Source organism: Rhincodon typus, chromosome 9, assembly GCF_021869965.1.
Source record: "Rhincodon typus isolate 14 chromosome 9, sRhiTyp1.1, whole genome shotgun sequence".
Classification (NCBI taxonomy): Eukaryota; Metazoa; Chordata; class Chondrichthyes; order Orectolobiformes; family Rhincodontidae; genus Rhincodon; species Rhincodon typus.
In genome coordinates, this window is record NC_063340.1 from 59,505,498 (window position 1) to 59,527,704 (window position 22,207).

Sequence of the window (22,207 nt, forward strand, 5' to 3'; positions counted from 1 at the left end):
TGAACACAGCAGGCCAAGCAGCGTCAGAGGAGCAGGAAAGCTGACGTTTCGGGCCGAGACCCTTCTTCAGAAAGAAGGGTCTAGGCCCGAAACGTCAGCTTTCCTGCTGATTCTGGGGATGGTGGGTCTGATATATGAGGAGAGAATGACTAGGTTGGGATTGCTTTTGCTAGAGTTCAGACAAATGAGGTGGGCTCTCATAGAGACTTAAAATTCTAACAGGACTGGACAGGGTAAGATGCAGGGAGGATGTTCCTGATGGTGGGTGTGTCCAGAACCAGAGGTCACAGTCTGAGGACTTGTGGTAGACCATTTAGATCGGAGATGAGGAGACATTTCTTCACTGAAAGAGTGGTGAGCTTGTGAAATTCATCACCACAGGAAGTAGTTGATGCCAAAACATTAAATGAATTCAAGAGGCTACTCGATATAGCAGTTGGGTTGAATGGGGTCAAAGGTTATGGGGAGAAAACAGGATTAGGCTATTGAGTTGGACGATCAGCCATGATCATGAAGAATGGCTGAGCAGGCCTGAAGGGCTAAATGGCCGCCCCTGCTCCTATCTTGTATGTTTCTGTTTCTCCAGTTCCTTTTCCTTGTCATAGTAAGGTTTCAGCATGTTCACGTGATACACCTGATAGTTTTGTTTTCCTATCTGTCATCTTGACCAGATTATTCACCTGACTCAACTTCTTCCCCATCTGATAGGGACCACTAAATCTTGCTTTGAAGGGATCTCCTACCACTGGTTTAAAAAAAAATGAATATTTGATCCCATGGACAATCATACGAGTTTTGGATTTCTTACCTGCTTCTTGCTTCATTCGAGGCTGTGCCACCTTGAAATGTTGTCTAGTTAATTCACCTACTCTGTTTAATCTTTGTCACCTCAAATACATAATCCAACTGTGAGATCTGCCTTTGGACCTATCAACTTTTCCTTAATTAATTTTAAAGGTCCTTTTACTTTGTATCTGAGTATCAATTCAAATGGAGTAAACTGAGTTGATTCATTTGGAGCATCTCTGATATCAAATAATAAAATAGGGTACCTTTATCCCAATCATTTGGGTAATCCTGACAATAAGCCCTCAGCCTGGTCTTTAGGGTCTGATACCACCTTTCCAATGCTCCTGAGGATTCAGGATGATACACACTTGATTTAAAGTATTTGATGCCTAAACAATCCAAGACCACCTCAAATGGTTTGGCAATAAAATTGGACCCTTGGTCTGAACAATCTCCCTGGGTAGGCCAGAATGGGTTTAAAAAAAAATGCAAGCAACTCCTCCACATTCTGACATTCTGTAATGGAATTGCCTCTGGAAATCTGGTAGATGCATCCATTATGGTAAGCAAATACTGGTTCCCACTTTTGGTATTAGGAGGGGACCTAACAATCGATCATAACCCACGTGAAAGGTTCTTCAAATGCAGGAATTGGTATCAAAGGTGCTGGTTTTATTACTGCCTGTGGCTTTCCTACCATTTGAGAAGTATGACAGGTACAGCAAAATTCAACCATATCTTTATGTAATCCAAGCCAATAGAAATGCTTCTGTATCTTGGCTTGAGTCTTCCTCGCTCCTAGATGACCACCTACAGGTAATTTTGTGTACTACCCCCAAACGTCCTGTCTGTATGCTACCAGCAACACAATCTGGTAAACTTCTGCTCATGTCTCCTCTGCGCTAACCTGCCAAGGTCTGCACCTCTGCCTTAACATCCTATCTTTTAAGGTAATAACATTCTGGAATACATTTTGTGTGCTTTTCCGAGGCTTCATAATATAAATCTTTTATTGTCTCATCTACTTGTTATAACTACATTTAGTTTTTCAGAGCTAAACACCTCTGCCTGATCCTCCACCTGCTTAGGGTTCTTCCTTTACCATTTCATCAAACAGGTTGTGAGCTAACTGGACCTTGACTCCTCCGTCTTTCTCTTTGATTTTCCCTTTTTGCTTTAATCTTTGACTGTGGGATCTTGTCACCCCACATTCTGGAAAAATTCCAGGGTATTTTTCTTTTAACTCTTCAGTTGCTGATTTTCTTTTGGCTTCTCCACGACAATGGGCATCATTCCCACCTTTGATCTGGCTCGGTCTCTTCCAAGAACAAACTGTATTCCTGGAATAAACACTTTCTATCACTCCTACTGTCAATTCCCTGGTCTTGATTGGACTTTCCAGCCTTCTTTTACACAGGGGAATGCTAAATCTCTCTCTCCACTTATTCCACGGATTATCACTTTTTCTCGGGTAACGTTTCAGAAGGAGTGCAAATATTTTCATCTTTTATTATTAGAGACTGACCAGCTCCCATATCTCTCAATATTCTTTACCTTTTTCCCCTCTTCTTCCTGAATAAACCTTACTCGCAGAGCTGAAGTCTTTGAAGAGATTGGGCTCTATCTTATGAGACAGCCCGTGACTAGACTATGCACTCTCCTGCAGCTCCTCGAGTTCTCTTGGTATTTCCTTCACTACCTCAACTAATCCCACTGGTTTAGCCTCTTTTACCGCTACCTCTTTCCCACTGCCTTTCTTAATCCACCAGCACTGTGACTTTGTTTGGCTCCCCTCTATTACAGTGGAAATGCATGAGGCCTTTCACCTTTTTTTTAAACCCTCTTGGGTTTCTTTTTTCACATGTGGCGAACTGTTTCCAGTGTGATCCACTTTTTGCTTTTCATTAAAGGATCTCCCTCTTTCCCAATTTCTATCCCTCACAGATTGAAATTGCTATCAGAAGCTAGATTTCGATGTATGCACTGATGTGTGTTCATCCATCATCTCTGCGGTTCTTCTCACTATTCTAATTTTGTGTTCCTCAGCGTGAGGTTCTTATCATTTCTCGAAGTGAGTTTTTGAACTCCTCCATCAGAGTAATCTCACGAAGATCCTCAAGTGTCTTTTCTACCTTTAATACTCTTACCCTTCTATTGAAGTTGCTATGTTTAATTCTTTCAAATTTGACATAAGTCTGACCTGGTTCCTTTCTTATATTTCTGATCCGTTGTCTATATGCTTCTGGTACCAATTTGTAGGCACTGAACAGAGCCTGTTTTACTACTTGATATTCTGTTGACACCTCATCCGACAGCGCTGCAAGCACCTCACTAGCCCTAACTACCGACTTGGTCTGAATTAACATTACCCACACCGTCTCTTGCTAGCTCATCTAGTTGGCCAGTTTCTCAAAGCAAATGAAAAAGGTTTCTCCATCTTTTTCATTGAATTTTGGTAATGTTTTGACATTTGTATAGATTCCTATCAGGTCTTGGGCTTAGTGAGGAGGAGGGTGATGATGAGCAGACCCATCATAGCCAATCTTCTACTTTCATTTCCATCATTTTAAGTTGGCTATCCTGTTTAATTCACAACTTTCGAAGTTAAAACACCCTGTTGTCTTCTTTTTGTCTTTCCTCTGCTTATAATCGTAATTCATTTTTTCAATTCCCATTCATTCTCTAACTCCAGTTGTCTTAATTGCAATTTAATTTTTCCTGACTCCACTGCCCGTCTGTTTCTCTGATATACCTAAATGCTTGACTAACTCCTTACAGTTTCAGCTTTCCTCTTAGCCCTCGCTTTACCCAATTCTAGCCTGTTTGCTAAGTCTCAAAGTATATCCTTCCTCTGTCTTTGTAAACTTTCTTGGCAAATTTGGGAAGTTTCCTCTAAGCTCCCAAAAAACCATCATCTGACCAAAAGTACAGTGGCATTCTTAGCTAATATTCCTGACACCAGAATTGGACCAAAAAAGGTGTTCTGACTAAAGAACAGCGGAGAAGGCACCAAAATTCTGGAAGACGTATCCTGGCTGTAATTTTGAGAGACTAAGTTTGAAGTTTTGTTTTTTATTAATTTGGTTTATATGTGGGGCTTGTACCTCTTGGAACAGCATACCTTTACAATTTTGTTTTATTTGGGAATAGTTAGTAGTTAAGGGGGGAGTTGTTCAGTCTGTTAGTAATGTTAAGAGCCATTTAACAACCTTAAGAGCCATTTCCCCGACTTTTGATTTAACCAACTACAAGTAACTGAAATTAAACAGTTTTTCCACTTCTCACCTAACTTTTATTTAAAGATCTGGGACACTAATCCCCAAGTCTGTTTAAATCTGCTGGGACCTTTCGTACCCGAAATCTGTTCAAATCCATTCAGATCCCAGACTCGATCCCAATGTGTTATGAAGCAGACGTCGACCCCCACCCTCCCCCACTCTGATCACTAAAACCGAAACGCCCAGAGAAGTTTGCCTCGCCTCGTAATCTGTTAAAGGAAGTGTGAGAAGTGGTATAACCCGCCTCTGACCTCCCAATCTGTTATAAAGGTGAGGTCAAATGAAATGAGCTCCTGACAGTCACTTTATAATCAACAAGCAGCAATTTATTTATCTAACTCTGACAGTGAATAGATTAATAGAACTACTAACAAACTGAACAATTCCTCCTTAACTAACATATCCCAAATAAAACAAAATTGTAAATGTTCCAATAGGTACAAGTTCCATTTATATAAAGCAAATTGTTTTTTAAAAACTTAGTTTCTCGAAATTACAGTCAGGAAATGTCTTCTGGAATGTTCAGTGCCTTCTCCAGTGTTCAGTCAGAACGCCGTTTTCAGTCAAATTCTTGTCAGGAATATTAGTTGTGTGCCGCTGTACCTTTAGGCAGATGATGGTTTTTGAGAGCTTAAGTGATTTCTGTGAGAGCCAGTGACTTTTTTTTTCTTTAAGGGCTGCTGGTTGTAACTCTAACAGATGGCAGTTACTCTCTCCTCGATTTTCAAATGCCCTCTTGTTTTATACCCTTGATGACCTATCAGTTTCTTACAATAGAATTGGTCCTAGATTGTCAGAACCATCAGAATCAACAGTTTTTAAGTCTCTCAGTGCCTGGTTTAAATTGGCTGATATTCAAACTGGCTGCCTTGTTAACAAAACAAGACTAATTTCAGTTGTTAATCATATAGCCTTTTGATACAAATATTTCAATTCCAGGAACTCTGTGCCGACTGCTGCTGGCAGACATATTTCCTTTAATCTCCAAGCCTAGAAAAAGCACATCATCTTTTAAAGGCACTCCTCCCTTCATCATTCTACAAACAAATTCTAATGTCCTGCATTTTAATCCACACGTACTCAATCCAACTTGGCAACAACATTGAAAATAAAAATGTTTCTAATTAGTATCCTATGTTCTTAGATATCTAAGACTGAGATACTGTCTGTCTGAGAAGCCAGAAGTCAACAGTGTGTTACGGGGAGTAGGCAAGCAGATGGATTTGAGGCAAAAAAGGCTTGAGTGACTCCATGGTCAACTTGCGTTCGTACTTATTATGTTGCTAAGAATTGTTTTCTTGAAATTTGTTACCCTATCTGATGTATCCATCTACCAACTCGAGTTACTGATTCTGTCCCACTGCTTGTCAACTGACTGAGTTGCAGTTGGAATATTAGCAACCCTGGTATCACGTTTGACTTGTGGTGAGCTTCTGACCAGATATCCAGGCCATCACTGAGACTGCCTCTTTCTGTCCCTAACGTCTGATTCCGCTCCATCTCCGCTCACCTGCTTAATCTCCCGTTCAGATTTTTCGCTACTAGTCAAATTGACTTGCTTCCCTTCACTTACTCTCGTTTGAGGTCCTCCATGGCTCTGCATCACGTTCCATTAATCCACTGTCTAAAGCTCATTGACCTCAAGTTTGCATAAACACTTTCAAATTCTTATCCTCCTGTTCAAATATCTCCATGGCCCAACCTCCCTCCACCTTTGTAATCTGCTCCCACCTTTTGAGATTTCTGTCCTCATCTAATTCGAGACCTTTGAACCTCCCTAGATTTTCATCACTTCACTGCTAATTGCTGTGCCTTATGTCTGGTCACTTAGCTCTGTAGTTTCTTAGTAAATTACTTCACTTTTCTGTCTTCCTTTTTGGGTATTTCTTAGAATCAACTCTTTCATTTAACCTAATGATGTCATGTTTGTTCATAATATTCCAGTAGAGCACTGTGGGGCATGTGAAAGGTATTGTGTAAAAGTTTCAGTCTAAATTAAGATCCAGTTTGCTTAGCTTTTTTTAATGTAACTATTCAATAACTAAAATACTATTATTCACTAAATAATTTTGTTAAATTTCATCCAGAAATGTTCACTTTAACGTTGTAACTTGCCTAAATGTATTCTTATGGTCTTTTGCAGGGAATGGATCCGGTAACAAGACAAGTAGGTCAACACATAGAGATGGAACCAGAGTGGGAGGCAGCATTTACCTTACAGATAAAGCTCACACATATAATTTCTATGATCCAAGAATGGTGTGCCTCCGATGTTAGTCTCAGTTAAATATATCATTACACCTTCTGTCATGTTTTTCATGGACAAAGATTTTTTTTTTAAGAGGGCTTTTATTAAAAGATCCAAAAAACTGAATTCTCTTGCTCATAAATTTAAATTCTTTGCTAGTTTGGGAGACTAGGTTTGAATTTGTAAGCAGTCGCAATGATAGGTGGATTGCCACTGTACTTGTAAATTCCCTCGACTGATCATTGCTGTGCATTTCTTCTGGCACCTTCCACTCCTAACTTTGACAGGCCCAGTGCCATGTCTTTCAAGGAACCTTTTAGGTGCGGTGCAGAATTGGCATTTTTATGCTGTTAGCTGCGATATGGGAAGTTGAGAGGTCCAGTCTTTGAATCTTGGTGAATGGATAGGTAGGTTAGGTGGCTATCCAATTCAAGGCACTTAATCAGGTTAGGTTGGAGAATTAGTCAAGTTAATTTGGTAAGTGTGAATAATTGGGGAAATGGTCAGGTCAGTGGTAGATGAGTCAGGTCAAGTCATGAAAGATAGTCATATCTGTTCAGGAGGGATACTTGGGTAGATGGGAGGACTAGCTTGCTTGGGGGGGTGTAGTTAAATCGGCTTGATAGGATAATAGGATATGGTCATCAGGGGTAGTCGGGTCGGGAATGTGGTTGAGTCGGGAAGAGTATGGGAAGGTTGGTTTCCTGTGTTAGCCAGGTGTATAGCATCACAGAGTACGGAGGAGGCTCTTCGGCCCATCAAGCCTATACTGTCACAATATACTACTACCTACACTAGTCCCACTTTCTTGCCCTAGGCCCTGGGCCTTGAATGTTTGAAGGATATGAGGTTTCCCACCTTAGCACCCTGTCTAACATCTGGGTAATTATCTGGATAAATATTTGGGTTCATCCCAAATCTTCAGAAGTTTAAGTTGCCTCGGGTCTACCCTCACAATTTCCTCAGGGTCCTAATGTAAATCTTTAGCAATGCATCTGGTCTCCAACAATCCGTATATTTGAGATATGTGGCCATTATGTTGCCCAGGTCTTCAAGTTGGTGTTTAGAGCAGTTGAACCTTTAGGTTACATCTTTTCAGTAATTGCCCAGCTATTTTGGTAAGAATTGCAAGCCCTATTTCTGAAAACAACAAAAACAAATTGTTGGAGAAACTCAGCAGACCTGGTAACATCTGTGGAGAGAAAGCAGAGTTAACATTACAGGTTTAGTTAACCTTCTTTGGAACCTATTTCTGACATTGATCAGATTCCTGGGCAGTGACTCCTCTTAGAAACCTGTCTGGGAATCCAAAGATCTAACATTGAAGTTGATCTTTGTAGAAGCCATGCTTCAGTTTTTTTTTCCACAGTCGTGTGTCCCCTTCTTTGATCTCCATGTCCATCAGCACAAGTAGTTACTTTGACAGCTCCCATAAAAAGCCAAGTGTGTCAGCTACAAGTAAGGTTAGTGTGTTAGGTGGGTATCCTGGGCAGGTGGTACTTAACATATCCATCTGTTAAATTAGGTGGGAAAAACCCCTGAGGCGCATAGTTTTATTGTAAACCTTTAGTTTAGCACCACCACTAGATTTCACCTTTCTGAATCCATTACCTGTCCAGAAGCCAAACACCTGCTGGAGAAGAAACCAGCTTTCTTTTAAAGATATTTTCTGATCTGCCTCTTCAGAGTTTTATTACGTACCCTTGGAGCAGGTGGGATTCCAATTCAAACCTCCTGGCACAGAGTAAGGGACGCGACCATTGCGCTGCAAAAGCCCATCAGTTTTTCTTTAATTTTACAATCCCATCACCAAATCACTTGGGCAATTAATTATCAAAAAGAGCAAACACTGCTCACCAGAGTCAAAAGCACAATTTAAAAAACCCAAAAAGGGGTGGGGAGCAAGGGAGCGGTCTAATTCAAAAGGGAGTTGGTGAAGCAAATAATGTGCTCCAACTCCCACAGTGCCCACCTCCCTCTCAATGCCTTGAGGGTTATGGTGAATATAACATGCTCCCTTTCAGAACAGACTTCTTTTCTGGTATCTCTTACATTTCTCTTTATTGTTCTTAAACACAACTGAATTTTTTTTCCATCACCAAATCACCCTTGTATTTTTTTCCCCCCATCTATTAACCACCACCAGTAAATCACCCATTTTTACCAATTGAATACCTCACCTGCAAAGCTCATTAAGGGCAATGCAAGCCTAAAAGGTGACAGCGAGAGGAAAGGGGCTAAATCAAATTAAAAGTATCCAGTTCTTAAATTTATGGTCCAAAGTCATATTTTGCTCCCACTAATTCTGGAACTATTCTAGTTTGCACTTAACGAGACATAATTTCTAATATTGACTAATGAGGCACGAGGTTCGGGTGTCAGGTTAACGAATGTGTACTTGGGGTATATGAGGGACGTCTGAGTTGGAGGGACTTGGGTCCAGTTTTGGGGGTGGAGTGTTAGTAGATGTCAGTCAGAATTGAGGGGTTTTAGGTCCGACTGTTGGGAGTGTGTGTTGGTTGTAGGAATACGGTTGTTGGAGGGCAATTATCAGGGGTTTGGGGGAAGGCTTAGTTGTAGAGTGAGGTCAGTGCTGAGTTGAGTCGGTTTATTAGTTATCCCAGAGTTAGAGTACTCCTTAAAGCTTCTTGGGTAACAATTAAGCTTAAGTACTGTGACCAGTTCTGGTCTCTGTTATATGAAGGATATTATTAAGCTGGAGAGGGTTCAGAAGACATTTACCAGGACTTTTTTTTGTCTTTTTTTTTACCCATTCACGGGATGAGGACGTCGCTGGCTAGACCAGCAGTTATTGCCCATTCCCAATTGCCCAGAGGTCAGTTATGAGTCAACCACATTGCTGTGGGCCTGGAGTCACATGTAGGCCAGACCAGGTAAGGATGGCAGTTTCCTTCCCTAAAGAAAGCAAGTGAACCAGATCGGTTTTTCTGACAATCAACAATGGATTCACGGTCCTCATTAGACTCTTAATTCCAGTTATTTATTGAATTCAAATCCCACCATCTGCCTTGGCAGGATTTGAACCCAGGTCCCCAGAACATTACCTGGATCTCTGGATTAACAGTCCAGCGATAATACCACTGGGCCATTGCCTCCCCTAATTACAATTTCAAAATTAACTTTGAATTCCGAAAGGTATTTGATAAGACCCCACATCAGAGGTTACTTCACAAGAATACATGGTTTAGTGGGTAGCATAATAGCATGAATCAAGGATTGGTTGACACAGTAGAGAAATATGATCTTCTGTCAAGTTGGCACATTATCGCTGGTGAAGTGCCACAGGGGTCAGTGCTGGGCTTCAATCTATGTGTGAATTTGCATCAGTTCTTTGGATGAAGGGAACCATATGTTTAGGAGCTAAATCTGCTGATGACACCAAGATAACTCAGAAGTTAAATTGTCAAAAAGTCAAGTGTCTACTAAGTGAGGTAGATAGGTTAATTGAGTGAGCAAAAAATTGACAGGTGGTATGCAATGTGGAAAATGTGATCTTTTCTCTGGCTGGAAGAATGAATAATAACATATTATTTACATTAACAGAGATTGTAGAACTCTGGTACAGAAGTAGTACATGATTGTCTTTGTACAGGAATCACAAAAAATAGTCGTTCTTTCACAGCTTGGCTAGCATTTCGTACTAATCCTGAATTGCTGTTGAGAAGGTTATAATTAACTACTTTCTTGAATTAATGAAGTCCCTGTGGTGCGGGTAAAGTTGCAGTGCTTTTATGAAGGAAATTCCATGATATCCTTCCAACAGTAGTGAAGAAACTGCAGCATAGTTCCAAGTCAGGGTAGTATGTAACTTGGAGGAGAACTTGAAATCAGTGGTGGTTCTTTGTATTTGTTGCTTTTGTCCTGGGTTTGGAAGATGCTGTTAAAGGAGCTTTGGTGAATTGCGACAGTAGATATTAGGTATTGTTGCCACTGTGCATCTTGGTCGAGGAAATGAATGTTGAAAGTGGTGAATGAAGTGCCTATCAAGGGACTGTTTTGTTTTGGATGGTATCAAACTTCTTCCAACAGGAAGGCATTTTCTCTTGTCGGGGAGACTAGAATAAGGGGACACAGTTTTAATAATAAGAGGTATCCCTTCAAAATGAAAGTGAGGATGAGTTTTCACTTTTGAAATTTGTCAATCTGTGGAATTTTCTTCTGCAGAAATTAGTGGAGGCTGCATCTTTTGAACTTATTCCAGACTAAGTGAAGTAGATTTTGATAGTCGAGAAAGTCAAAGAATAGAGGGCAGACGGGAAGGTAGAGTTGAAACCATAATCAGATCAGTCCTGATCTTGGCAAATAACAAGCAGGCTTGAAAGGTGCCAAATGATCTACTCTTGCTTCTGAACCCTTTCTTCGTGTATTGCATCATTTAATTTTGCACTTGAGTATTGGTTCAATGATGTGAGCCTTCACAATGTTCATTCCCTAACTATGATAGTACATTTTCACTGAAATATATCCTCCAAAAATCGTCGGTATGTTTTGTAGGAAAGTATTGAAGGAAACAATTGTTATCGTTAGCAAATAAACTTGATTCCTGTGTGATTAGATATGGGGCGAAAGATATCTGCAGAAGTTGCAATTTTTAAAGACTGTTTATACTTTCTTAAAAATTGATCTGAAGGACATTTTCTCAGTATTTTGATTGCAGCTTCAGTTCTGTTCACTGTCAGCCAAATCTGACTTTGCAGGTTTTTCCTCCTCCTCTGAAATTAATTTTTGGAACGTGTTTAACCCATGCTGAGCTCCCCTTACAGGCCTTGCTTCTAAGGGTCAAACACCGTTTACATAAAATGAAGACTTTACAGTTCAATTGATGAACGTGTCTGGGTTTAATATTTAACTGAAACTAATTTTGTTTTATTTTCTTTTTATTCCAGGAAAGGGTTCTAATTGAAGCCTACAGGAAGTGTTTGATTGTTTTATTACAGTGTCATAATGGACCATGTGATGGTGAGCAACCTATCACCTTGAGTATGTGCGGACATACGTTGGAAAGTGTACAGTATCGTGTATCCCAGCATCAAGTCAGCATCCATTTGCCAGTTTCACGTTTGTTTTCAGGTAATTATGTTTGTAATTTTATCGAGTTTAAAATTGAAAATTTAAAACATGATGGAAACATTCAATAATCACTCAGCATCTGTTGAGTGAAGAGTTTACTTTTCGAGATAATATTTTTGTGAGTAATGTAGTTTCCTAATATTAGAGTAACTAATATCTGGATTAGACTTTATTTAATTTCTGAGATGCAGACCCAGCAAATCATGATTTCCATACCCTGTTAGAAAGTGAATTTCCTTGAAGCCTGCCAATTTGAATTTTAGGGAGGTTAGTTCATTCAGTATTGCTCCAGTTGCAAGGTGTTTGATCATATAATAAATAAATGGGACAGAAGCAGTTGGGTGGAGAAAATCATTCAGATTTAGAAAGTGGTCAAGTAGAAAGATTTATGGTCTGTTTACCTGTCAAAAAGTACTTTGTCACAATGCATGACAGGAAGCCGTGGTTAGAGAGTGTACTACAGGGCGTAGATAGATGATCTGTTTTAACATGGGCAAGTTTCATCTCTCTATTTGGTGTTTGGTCAGAATCCATAACATTAACAAGATGGTGAACTTAAGGCAGTTGCAATTCCAAGAGATGTTGGCAAGCTACCTCACGATTTGGAGTAGAGCACGCCTAACCACCCCAAGATGTTGCATGAACATTGCAGTCACATGCATCATTTTGGATTGTTTTTCTGATTGAGTGCAGAAAGAAAAATTTGGATCCTTGGATTAAGACCACCAGTATCCAATATGATTTGATACCAAGAATTTTCTCGGCCTTTTTTGTTCAATTTGGCTAAACCCCAGAGGATACATCTGAGAATGGAGAGTGTCCGTTTCCATTCTTGGGTAGTAGTAGGGCTAGTGTCATTAAAACACAGTTAATCCATGAAGCACTACTTAGAAATGTTACGCATCAAATTGAGAAGTTCTATCCTGGTTTATCCCTTTGCCCTTTTTGGTACAGGAATAAATAAACTGAATTTCTCCCTTGTAAATTTCGGTCCTTACGGATTATCTTCGATGAGTTAGCAACCTCTTTAATGTTGTCTAATTTGTTCAGAGTTTAATTGCAATCTGAGGCCATGCTGGAAAATACTGCGTATGGCTGACCTATCTATTTCCTTCATGGCAGGAATTTGCTCCCATTTGAGAATATTTACGTGACTCCTTCTCAGTGGGTTTGACAACTGATAACAATCCTGATTTAGTGTCATTTATATATCTCCCACTCCTAACACCCATCATTTCTACATCCACCCTTTGCACCTAATTGATGGTAGGTCCGATCTTGTCACTGAAAGTCAGTTAGACGGAATATTGAAAATACAAATGTTCACCGTTGGTCCTTTCTTCATTTATGCTAATTTGAATATTCACTGTAGTCTAATTTTTTTTTTTACCCCATTACATTTATTGGATGAAGAGAAGATGGGAATTGTGACCAAGGTTTTGGAGGGGAATGATAAGACAGCCAACAAGACTTGTGTATTTTACTCCTGAATGGAGGAGTTCCTCCTGGTCCTTTAGTGAACCTGAATGGAACCCAATCTTCCAATATTACCCTTGATGCACTGTTGAAGATAATGATTAAGCTTGAAGCTCTCAGAAAATGAGAGGTACTTGTCACCTTGTGCTCATCATCTGCCTGCTGTTGGAGACATAATGTGATGTCTTTGACCTAGTTAAATGTTTGGTCAGCTGTGACTGAGAATGCAAGTGGTATTAAAAGTCAAGAGCAGCTGTCTGAACTTCCCTTTGATTGCGATCATTACATAACACAAGTTAATATTTTGGAAACGTTATCAGTCATATGGTTTTTGACAAGCAGCTGAAAATGTTTATTTTAAGTCACCTTAATTAAGGTGTTCTTGTGCAATTGCATGTAGCTTTGGAGGATTGGCCTTTATATAGCTCCTTTAGCAATGCACAGCACTCCAAAAGAACTTAACTGGAGTGTTATCAAGTAAAACATTTTGACTTTGAGTCACAATAGGAAGTAAGAGGGCTGATGGCCCAAACTTGGTCAAAGGAATAAGTTTATTATAGTATCTTAAAGTAGAAAGCGGTATAAATTTGAAATGGTTCACAGACTGAAATCAAGAGCTTTGGGCCAAGCCAGTAAAAGTATAGATGCCAGTGAAAAACTTGTTTAGAATCCAGAAAGTGCAGAAGGCCAGAATTAGCAGAGTGCTGAGGTCTTGAGGCTTGTCAGACTGCAGGAAGTGGTGAGGAGGGGCAGCGCCAAATCGAGATTCTAAAACAAAGATGAGATTTGAGGCATTGGACAGGGAGCCAATGTTGTACGACAAACACAAGTAATAGGTGAACTGAGACTTTGTGCGTGTTCAGATATGGGCAGCAAATTTGGATCAGTGCAAATTTATGAAAGGTTAAAGATGAGTGACTGGCCAGAAGAGCACTGAAATAGTCAAACCTGGAGACAACAAAACTTAGCATGTGAGTTTCAGCAAACAGTGAGCTGCGACAGGTTTGGAGTCAGCTCATATGATGAAGTTGGACGTAGATAGTATTCGTGCTGGAGTGGATATGTGGTTGAAAACTCATGTCTGCAACCTTCCAGTTGTGTTTGATATGAAATGGTTAATTTGGCTTCGAGCAATTATGATGGAAGCAATGGACAAGACTGGAGTTAATGATGGGGACTGAAGATCATGGTTGTGATCTTTTCAACCTTTAATTGAAAGAGAAGTTTGCTCATCTAGTATTAGATGTAAGATGACCTTTATGAAAATCAGCATTCAGTTTGTGTCCAGAAGACGTGATGATGAGAGAGAATTGTTGGAACTTGACTGTTTTCAGATTATATTGCTGAGGGGAGTAGTTAAGAAAGTGAAGGGAGTCATGGATAGACTCTTAAGGGACCTGCAGAGCTCTCAGTGCATGGCTTTGAAATAAAAACATTGCAGATGGTTCTCTGGCTTCCTCTGAATAGATAAGAATGAAACCAGATGGATAGTTCTACCCACTTGGACTACTATTTAACTTGTTTCTTTTCTACAGAGCATTTCTTGGAATCTATATCTGCATCAAAGGTGTAACGTTTGTGGGCATGTAGGTGATTAGTTGTTGTGGAGCTCAAATTGAATCATAGAATCCCTACAGTGTGGAAACAGGCCCTTCGGCCCAACAAGTCCACACCAAACCTCGGTGCATCCCACCCAGACCCATCCCCCTATAACCCACCGAAGCTACACATCCCTGAACACTATGGGCAATTTAGTATGGCCAATCCACCTAACCTGCACATCTTTATATCCCAGACTGTGGGAGGAAACCGGAGCACCCGGAGGAAACCCGCGCAGACACGGGGAGAATGTGCAAACTCCACACAGACAGACACCCGAGGCTAGAATCGAGCCTGGGTCCCTGGTGCTGTGAGGCAGCAGTGCTAACCACTGTGCCACTGTGCTGCCCCAAATTGAGTAGCAGTCTGTACTCATTTGGTACTTGTGTTTTTTTCATGACATTTTTGATTATGCCTTTCACCACTTTAAAATTATGGATGTATGCCCCAATTAATTGTTATTTTTTTTAAGTTGGAAGATAGCACAATTAATTTCAGCTGGCAAGATTTGAGTTGCAGCACCAGTGCTTTACCAAACTTTAGTTATGGGCCTTGTAGCTTGATTTGTGATGAGTATTGTCATTATTGAGGTCTGTGTTCTCCCAAAATGTTTTGTTTTAATTGAAGATTGGTGCATCTTTTTTCTTCATCAGCCATCATGTCATTTTGCACATGTGAACAAGAATATTTTGGTATTCTGTTTGAGCTTTCAATTAAGGAAGCTAGTGAACATTCATTGTAATAAAATCCATTTTTGCCAGTTTTACCTATTTATTGTATTAATAGAAAAAAAATTTGCTGCAACTGTTCAAGTTGGTCAGGCAGCATCTCTGGAGAGAAGTGATGTTTCGGGAGTTCTGATGCAAGGTCACAAACCTGAAACATTTGCTCCGTTTCTGTCTTCACAGATGCTAGTTGATATGCCAACTATTGACAGCATTTTCTGTTTTTCCTTCAGATTTCCATCATCTGCAGTATTTATTTTCCTTGATCAAGCCTAGAAAAGAAGAAAATTAATCTAATTCTGTAATTCACTGCTCCTTATCTCTTGAAAAAAAAATTATACAAAAAGTTATAATCCAGAAGGTCTTGGGGAATTTGATGGCAAGGCTGCATATTATTACTACACAGCGGGTAAATTTATAGACATGGTTGAAGGCCATTTTATTTGTTCAGTGCTGAGTTATTTTCTTTCACTTAGTATTCATGGTTGTTAATTGCAAACAAGCAAAAAAAAGGACTTGAATAAACAGATGCATGCAGCGTGTGAGAATCGAGTTGGAAAACTAAATGCTGTGATTGCAATATGGGAAATTATGTAGTTGGAGCTTGACTTCATCCAGGGCATGATTAAGAATTAAACATTCTGGGGGAGGTGTGAAATAGTAAGGAAGGCAGAAGAGATTAGGCATCAAAAGGAATGATGATGCAAGGCAAAGAGGGTTGTGATGAGAAAATAAAGAGTCCAGAAGAGCTGAAAATGACAAAAGTAGAATTGTTCATTACCAGCAACTGTGCCCAAAAATATGGGATTAGTGGTTATGGTCTGCTATTACTGAACTGCCTGGAAAGTTAATCAAAAGTTGAGCTTGGTTTTTCAAGTTTCCATTGAGCTTCATTGGAATGGTATAGGAGCCTGAAGACAGAGGTCAGAGTAAGGGGACAGAAAATTGAAATGGTAAGTTGGTGGGAACTTGTTGTTTTCTTGCAGATTGAATGGATGTCTTCCTCAAAGCAATTTCCCAAATTACATTTGGTCTCAATGTAGAATTTGCATAATGAGCAGTGAATACAGTGGTGTAATCATCTAGAACTGCACGTTTTTATCTTTTGTTTTTATTCATGTACCTTCCCCTGTCCTCGGATAAGATGCCACAACAAAGGTTATTGTGGAAAATCAAACCCGTGGTATAGAGTGTAACATACAAACATAAATGGAAGATTGATTGCTTGGCACAAAACAGAATATGTCTTAATGGGTCTTCATTATATTAGCAGGGTATGATGAATTGAGTCCTGCTAAGGCCTCAACTTTTTACGACTTAGCTGAGGGGGCTGAAGGCATGACAGCTGAATTCACAGTGTGAAGATAGGTAGGAATGTATGTTATGAGTAAGACATCAGGAGATGCAAATGGATGTAGATTGGTTGAGTGAGTCGGCACAAATCTGCTAGTTGGAGTACGCTAGAAAATTTGAAGTAGGTCACTTTGGTTAGAATGAAAAAGCAGAGTAAATTTTCACTGGAGAGTGATCGTGGAATTCTGAGGTGCAGAGGGATCTCTGTGTTCGAGTGCGTGTAATGGAAAAAGTTAGTGTGAAGATACTGCATGTAATCACCAAACCCTAATTGGATGTTCTCCTTAATTATAAAAACAATTTGACGTGAAAGTAAAGTTTTTATGCTTCACTTTTACAGGGCACTTATGAGGATGTATCTTAAATACCATGTGCAGTTTTCGTTTCCTTATTTAAGGAAGGATGTAAATAGACTCGAGCTGATTCATACAAGGTTTATTAGGTTGATAGTTGGAAGGCGTGGGTTGCCTTGGGGATCGGTTGGACAGGCTAGGCTTGTTTCCACTTGCCTAGTGGAAAGTTTTGAAGAATGAGGGGTATAAGATCCTGACTACTTTTGACAAAACGGGCATGAAAGGAATGGGTAAGTCCAGATCTGTGAAGTGCTATTTTAAAAATAGGGGTCACTTTTTTTAGTGCTGAGATGAAAATCTTCTTGTCTGAGAATTATTCAACTTTGTAATTGCAAACAAGGTTAATGAATACTTTAAGGCAGAAGTAGATAAGTTTGGCAAGAGAATCAGTGTTTTGGGGATCCTGTTGAATGGTGGGGCAGAAAAGCCTTCTAATGTTCACATTTCGTATGTTTGTAAATGTGGGAAATGAGCTGGGCAAGTTTGAAAGCTACGTTAATCTCTCTGGATGGGAATCATCAGTTGAAAAGAAAGGATCACACTAGTGTCAGAAGCACTGGTAGGAAAAGTGACTTCTACAGAAGAATGAGTCGTAGAACACAGAACAGTACAGGAGAGGAACAGGCCCTTTGGCCCACCATGTCTATGCTGACCATGATGCCATTCTAAACTAATTTAATCTGCCTTCACATGGTCCATTTCCTTCTATTCCCTGCTTGTTCATGTGTCCATCTAATGCCTTTTCAACTTTGCTCACGTATCTGTTTTCTCCACCTCCCTTGGCAGCGTGTTCGAGGCACCTACCACCCCTCTGTTTTTTAAAAAAAAAACTTAGCTTGCACATTTTGCTTAAACTTTTCCCTTCTGCCGTTAAACATATGCCCCTTAATTATGGACATTTTCCACTGTGGGAAAAAGACTCACTGTCCATCCTATCCATGCTACTCAATTTTATGTACTTCTATCAGATCCATGTCCCTCAATTTTATAAGATTGCCCCTCACTCCCCAACACTTTTTTGCAAAAACATTCCAAGTTTTCCCAATCTCTCCTTACGGTTGATGCACTCAAATCCAGGCGACATCCTGGTAAACCTCTTTTACACCAGAACTGCACGCAATACTGCCAATGCGACCTAACTAAAGTCTTATGCAGCTGCGACGTGACTTGCCAACTTCTTTACACAATGATCCAACTGAAGAAGGCAAGCATGCCATTATGCCGCCTTTACCATTTTCTTTATTTGTTTCCACTTTGAGGAAGGTATGGACATGTAATGCGATTTCACTGTCTAAGTTACTCCATGTCCTAAAAGGAAATAGGTTGAGAAGTGGAGCCTTCAAGATGTCTGTGAGAGTCATGAGGGTTGAATTAGAGATTGGTCAACAGCCTATCCTCGGAAATGAGAATGTAAAAAAAGCCAAGGTTGGTAGGAGTTAAAAGCTGGATCATGTGGTTATGAGAGAAAAGGAAGTTGGGAAAAAAAACAAATTTCACAGCTCAGAGCACACTCAGGAAGTGACACTGCTAAAGTAAGTAACGTGTAAGAAAAAAGGTAATATTTTAAGGGAGAGGTCTTGAGACAGTTTGGAACAAAATGTTCCATCTGTTTTACAAAAAGATAGGCAGAGCTCAATCCCAAACATTCCTACAGCAGCAGGTTTTTACTTGGAGAAAGTGATTTGAAGTTAGTGGAAAAGTTATTCAATGTAAGAAGTTGTTGAGCCATTGAGGGGAGTAGTTGTGGATAGGGACAGGTTTGGCCTCCATTCAGGAAAGAAACCGATGTGTTCAAATCATGCCGTTCAGAGATGGAGTTGTAGGCCATTGGATAGTCACAATAATGCAATAGACAGACAGTTAAGACAAGCAAAGTGTTCAAATGACACACAGTTTGATGATTGACAAATATAGCTGTGAAGAAATGAGATAAGGGGAGAAGAGTTGTGGTGGGAAGAAATCAGTTCCATGACAAGTGCACAATGAAACAATGGATCTGCCATTGTAAACAATACAATGTTTACTCAGCAAGTCTTGCAGCATCTGTGGATCACAAAATTGGGTTGATATTTCAGGTCTGTGGTCTTTCGGCCATGCTTGTGGACATTGGGGAAGAGGTGGAAGCATGCTTGGCTGAGTAGGGGGGTATAAGGGAAGATCTTCAGATGTGATAAGATCAGTTGTAGTTTGAGAAGCAATGGCCTGATGATCAGTAGTAGGGTAATTGGTGAGTTTAGAGGAGTTTTCAGGGTTGACATTACATTGTTGCCAGGTAAAGCTCTGTTCATCAGATAACAACAATGCTAAACTTATTGGCAGGTTTAATTACTTAGTAAATTGATTATTTGTCAAAACAGCACAAAATAAAATGGTTTCTTCTATTTTGTTTTAGTTTTGTCTTTTTAAACATCAAACCATTTGGCGTAGCAAATTGTAGATTTTTTTTGTGACATGGTTATAATGAGTCAGTTCAGTGATATCTGTGATAGTGCCAGTTTTTGCAAAATAGTTATGATATTTCAACACTGAGGTAATGTTTCAAAAACACTTGCTGAATCATGAATCACTTAGTTTAATTTCAAATAAAGCTAAACATTCAGATATAAGAGTGGATGAAGAAGAGTAACCTAGGATTATGTCACTTCTTCATTTCAGGTCTGCATGTGCTTTTAAGCAAAACTGAAGTGGCTTACAAGTTTCCAGAGCTATTGCCTCTTGTGAGTATAATGTTCATTTGATATTTAGCAGAGTAAACACTGTTTTTCGATTGTTGGGGATTGACCCCATCAAAACCAGTTCTACACTTGAAACTTGAGTCAACCATGCAGTGATTACAGCACAAAAGAAAGCCATGTGGCCATTCATGTCAATGCTGCCTGTCTGAAGGAGCAATTCAGCCAGAACTACTCTTGCCTCTTCCCTCTTCTCCTCTGCATTCTTCTTTTTCAGATAATTCACTGTCATCTTGAATGCTTCAACTGAATATTTTTCTGCCAGACAGTCTGCAGTGTCTTCCACATTCTTAACCACAAAGTGGAAAAGGATTTTCCTTGCTTCCTCCATTGCTTCTTCAATCAGTTATCATTAACCCGTGCGCTCTGATTCCTGATCCTTTCACCAATGTAGCAGTTTGTCCCTATCTTCACTGTCCAAGCCTCTTGTGATTTTGAGTACTTTTAGCCAATCACCTTTTGGCCAAGGAAAACAATCCCAACTTTTCTGCTGTATCTGTATGACTGAAATTCCTTGTCTTTGGAACTGTTCTCATGAATCTTTTCTGCACCTCCTTACCTGTGTTCACATCCTTAAATGTGGTGTCCAGAACTGAATGTAATACTCCACTTTAAGGCAGCAGTAAATACTGATATGGCTTTATGTAAATTCCATCTTTTTAAAACTTGTTGCATCACTGGGTTAAACTCAGACTTCCATGTTCTTTATGAACCATGCTCACAACCTGTCATGCCTCCCTCAATGATGTATGCATAAATATAGTTGGGTACCTCTGCCCCTGTATTTCTCTTCAGTGTTATACCCTTTATTTTATATTGTGTCAGTGTTCTTCTGAGCAAAATGAATCATTTTACACTTCTGATTTAAATTTTGTCCTTCACTCCCCTGTTAACTTTATCCTTAACTTGTCCTTTTTCAGTTGTACAGTAACCTCCTCACTTTCAAGTTTTGACTTTCATGTTTTAAAACTGCCTTGTACTCCTAACTCTAGGTCATTAATATATATTAAAGAAGATCAGTGGTTTTTACACCAACCACCCAGGAACTCCTTTGCAGATCATTCTCTGGTCCAAAAATCTCTCTCCCTCTCTCTCACACGTCCTTTAGGAAAGGAGATATGTTGTCTTTACCTGATCTGGCTGATATGTGACACTGTGGGGAACGTAGTTGACTCTTAATGTCCTCTGAAGTGGCCTAGCAAGTCACTCAGTTGTACCAAACAGTTACAAGTGGACCACCAAGCATTGAACTTGTAACTGTTTGGTACAATTGAGGGACTCAGCACCCAAAACAAAGCAATGGATAACCCAGCCTGATCACCCTTCAAAAATCCTTATCAATATCTTGGGGCTTGTGCCAAAATTGGGAGAACTGTTCCATGAACAAGTGAAGTAACAACTTAACATAGTGAAAGTCACTGAATTGTACCTTACAGAGAGTCCCAGACACTACCATTTCTTTTTCTGAGTATGTCCTATTTCACAGGCAGACAGATCTACGAGAGGTGGTGATGCACAGTCGGTGAGTAATTGCCCCAAGAGTCCTCAACATTGGCTGCAGACCCCATAAAGTTTCCTGTCATTGGGTCAAACATGGATGAGGAAACCTGCTGATTACTACCTACCACACCCCTTGCTGATGGATCTATACATGTTGAACTTCATTTGGAGAACGTACTGAAGATGACAAGAATAAAATGTGCTTTGTGTGGGGGACTGAAGTGGTAATCACTGAGATTGGCTTGGTTGTACCACGACTGATGTGATTGTCGAGTCTTGTGGCTACTAAACTGGGAGTGTAGTGGTGGCAAGGGGAGGGAAAACCTGCAAGATCTTGTTCTTATCAGTCTAACTGTCATAGATGCATTGACCCATTAGTATTGAGAGGAGTGACCACTGCACAGTCCTTGAGATCCTGTTTTCACATTGAGGATAATCTCCGTTGTGTTTTGCTAAGATTTTGAACACATGTAACAACTCAAAGCAGGCTTCCATGAAGCACTGTGGGCCATCTACTGCAACAGTATGATGAAATGTTGATCCTCAGTGTGTTAATGGAACTGTATCTACACAAGTACTGTGTGGTCTTCATTTCTGCTATTGTTGTTGTGGACTGGATCCACCTGTGATGGTTAGAATGGTCAGGACAAGGTCAAGCAGGTTTTTCGCTCTAGTTTGTTCCCTTGCAGCTTGCCACACAGCCAATCTTAACAACATTTTCCTATTGAACATGGCCAACAAAGTTAGGAGTGGTGGAATCCAGCAACTCTTGGTGATGGACATTGAAGTATCCCAACCAATGTGCATTCAGTGCCCTTCCCTCCCTCTGTGTTTCTTGCAACCATTGTTTAATGTGGAAGAGTACAGATTCATCAGATTGGAAGTGATTCGGGCTATAGGTGGTAATCAGCACAAGGCTTCTTGGTTCAGGTTTGACTTGATGGCATGAGACTTCATGGGCTCCAGAGTCAATGCTGAAGACACCCAGAGCAACTCCCTGCTTGTGTTACTGTCTCTGGTGGGTCTACCGTGTTGGTGGGTCTACCGTGTTGGTGGGTCTACC

At 40.1% G+C, this 22,207-nt stretch overlaps 1 protein-coding gene across 1 annotated transcript in view; it reads left to right on the plus strand.

The window, feature by feature from the left end:
* Positions 1-22,207, plus strand: part of ubr2 (ubiquitin protein ligase E3 component n-recognin 2) — a 137,230-nt gene that overhangs the window by 56,161 nt on the left and 58,862 nt on the right. Inside the window, exons 10-12 of the mRNA XM_048601332.1 lie at positions 6,194-6,339; positions 11,223-11,406; positions 19,568-19,629. Of these exons, the coding sequence (XP_048457289.1) occupies positions 6,194-6,339; positions 11,223-11,406; positions 19,568-19,629 (392 nt within the window). The remainder of the gene's footprint in view (positions 1-6,193; positions 6,340-11,222; positions 11,407-19,567; positions 19,630-22,207) is intronic.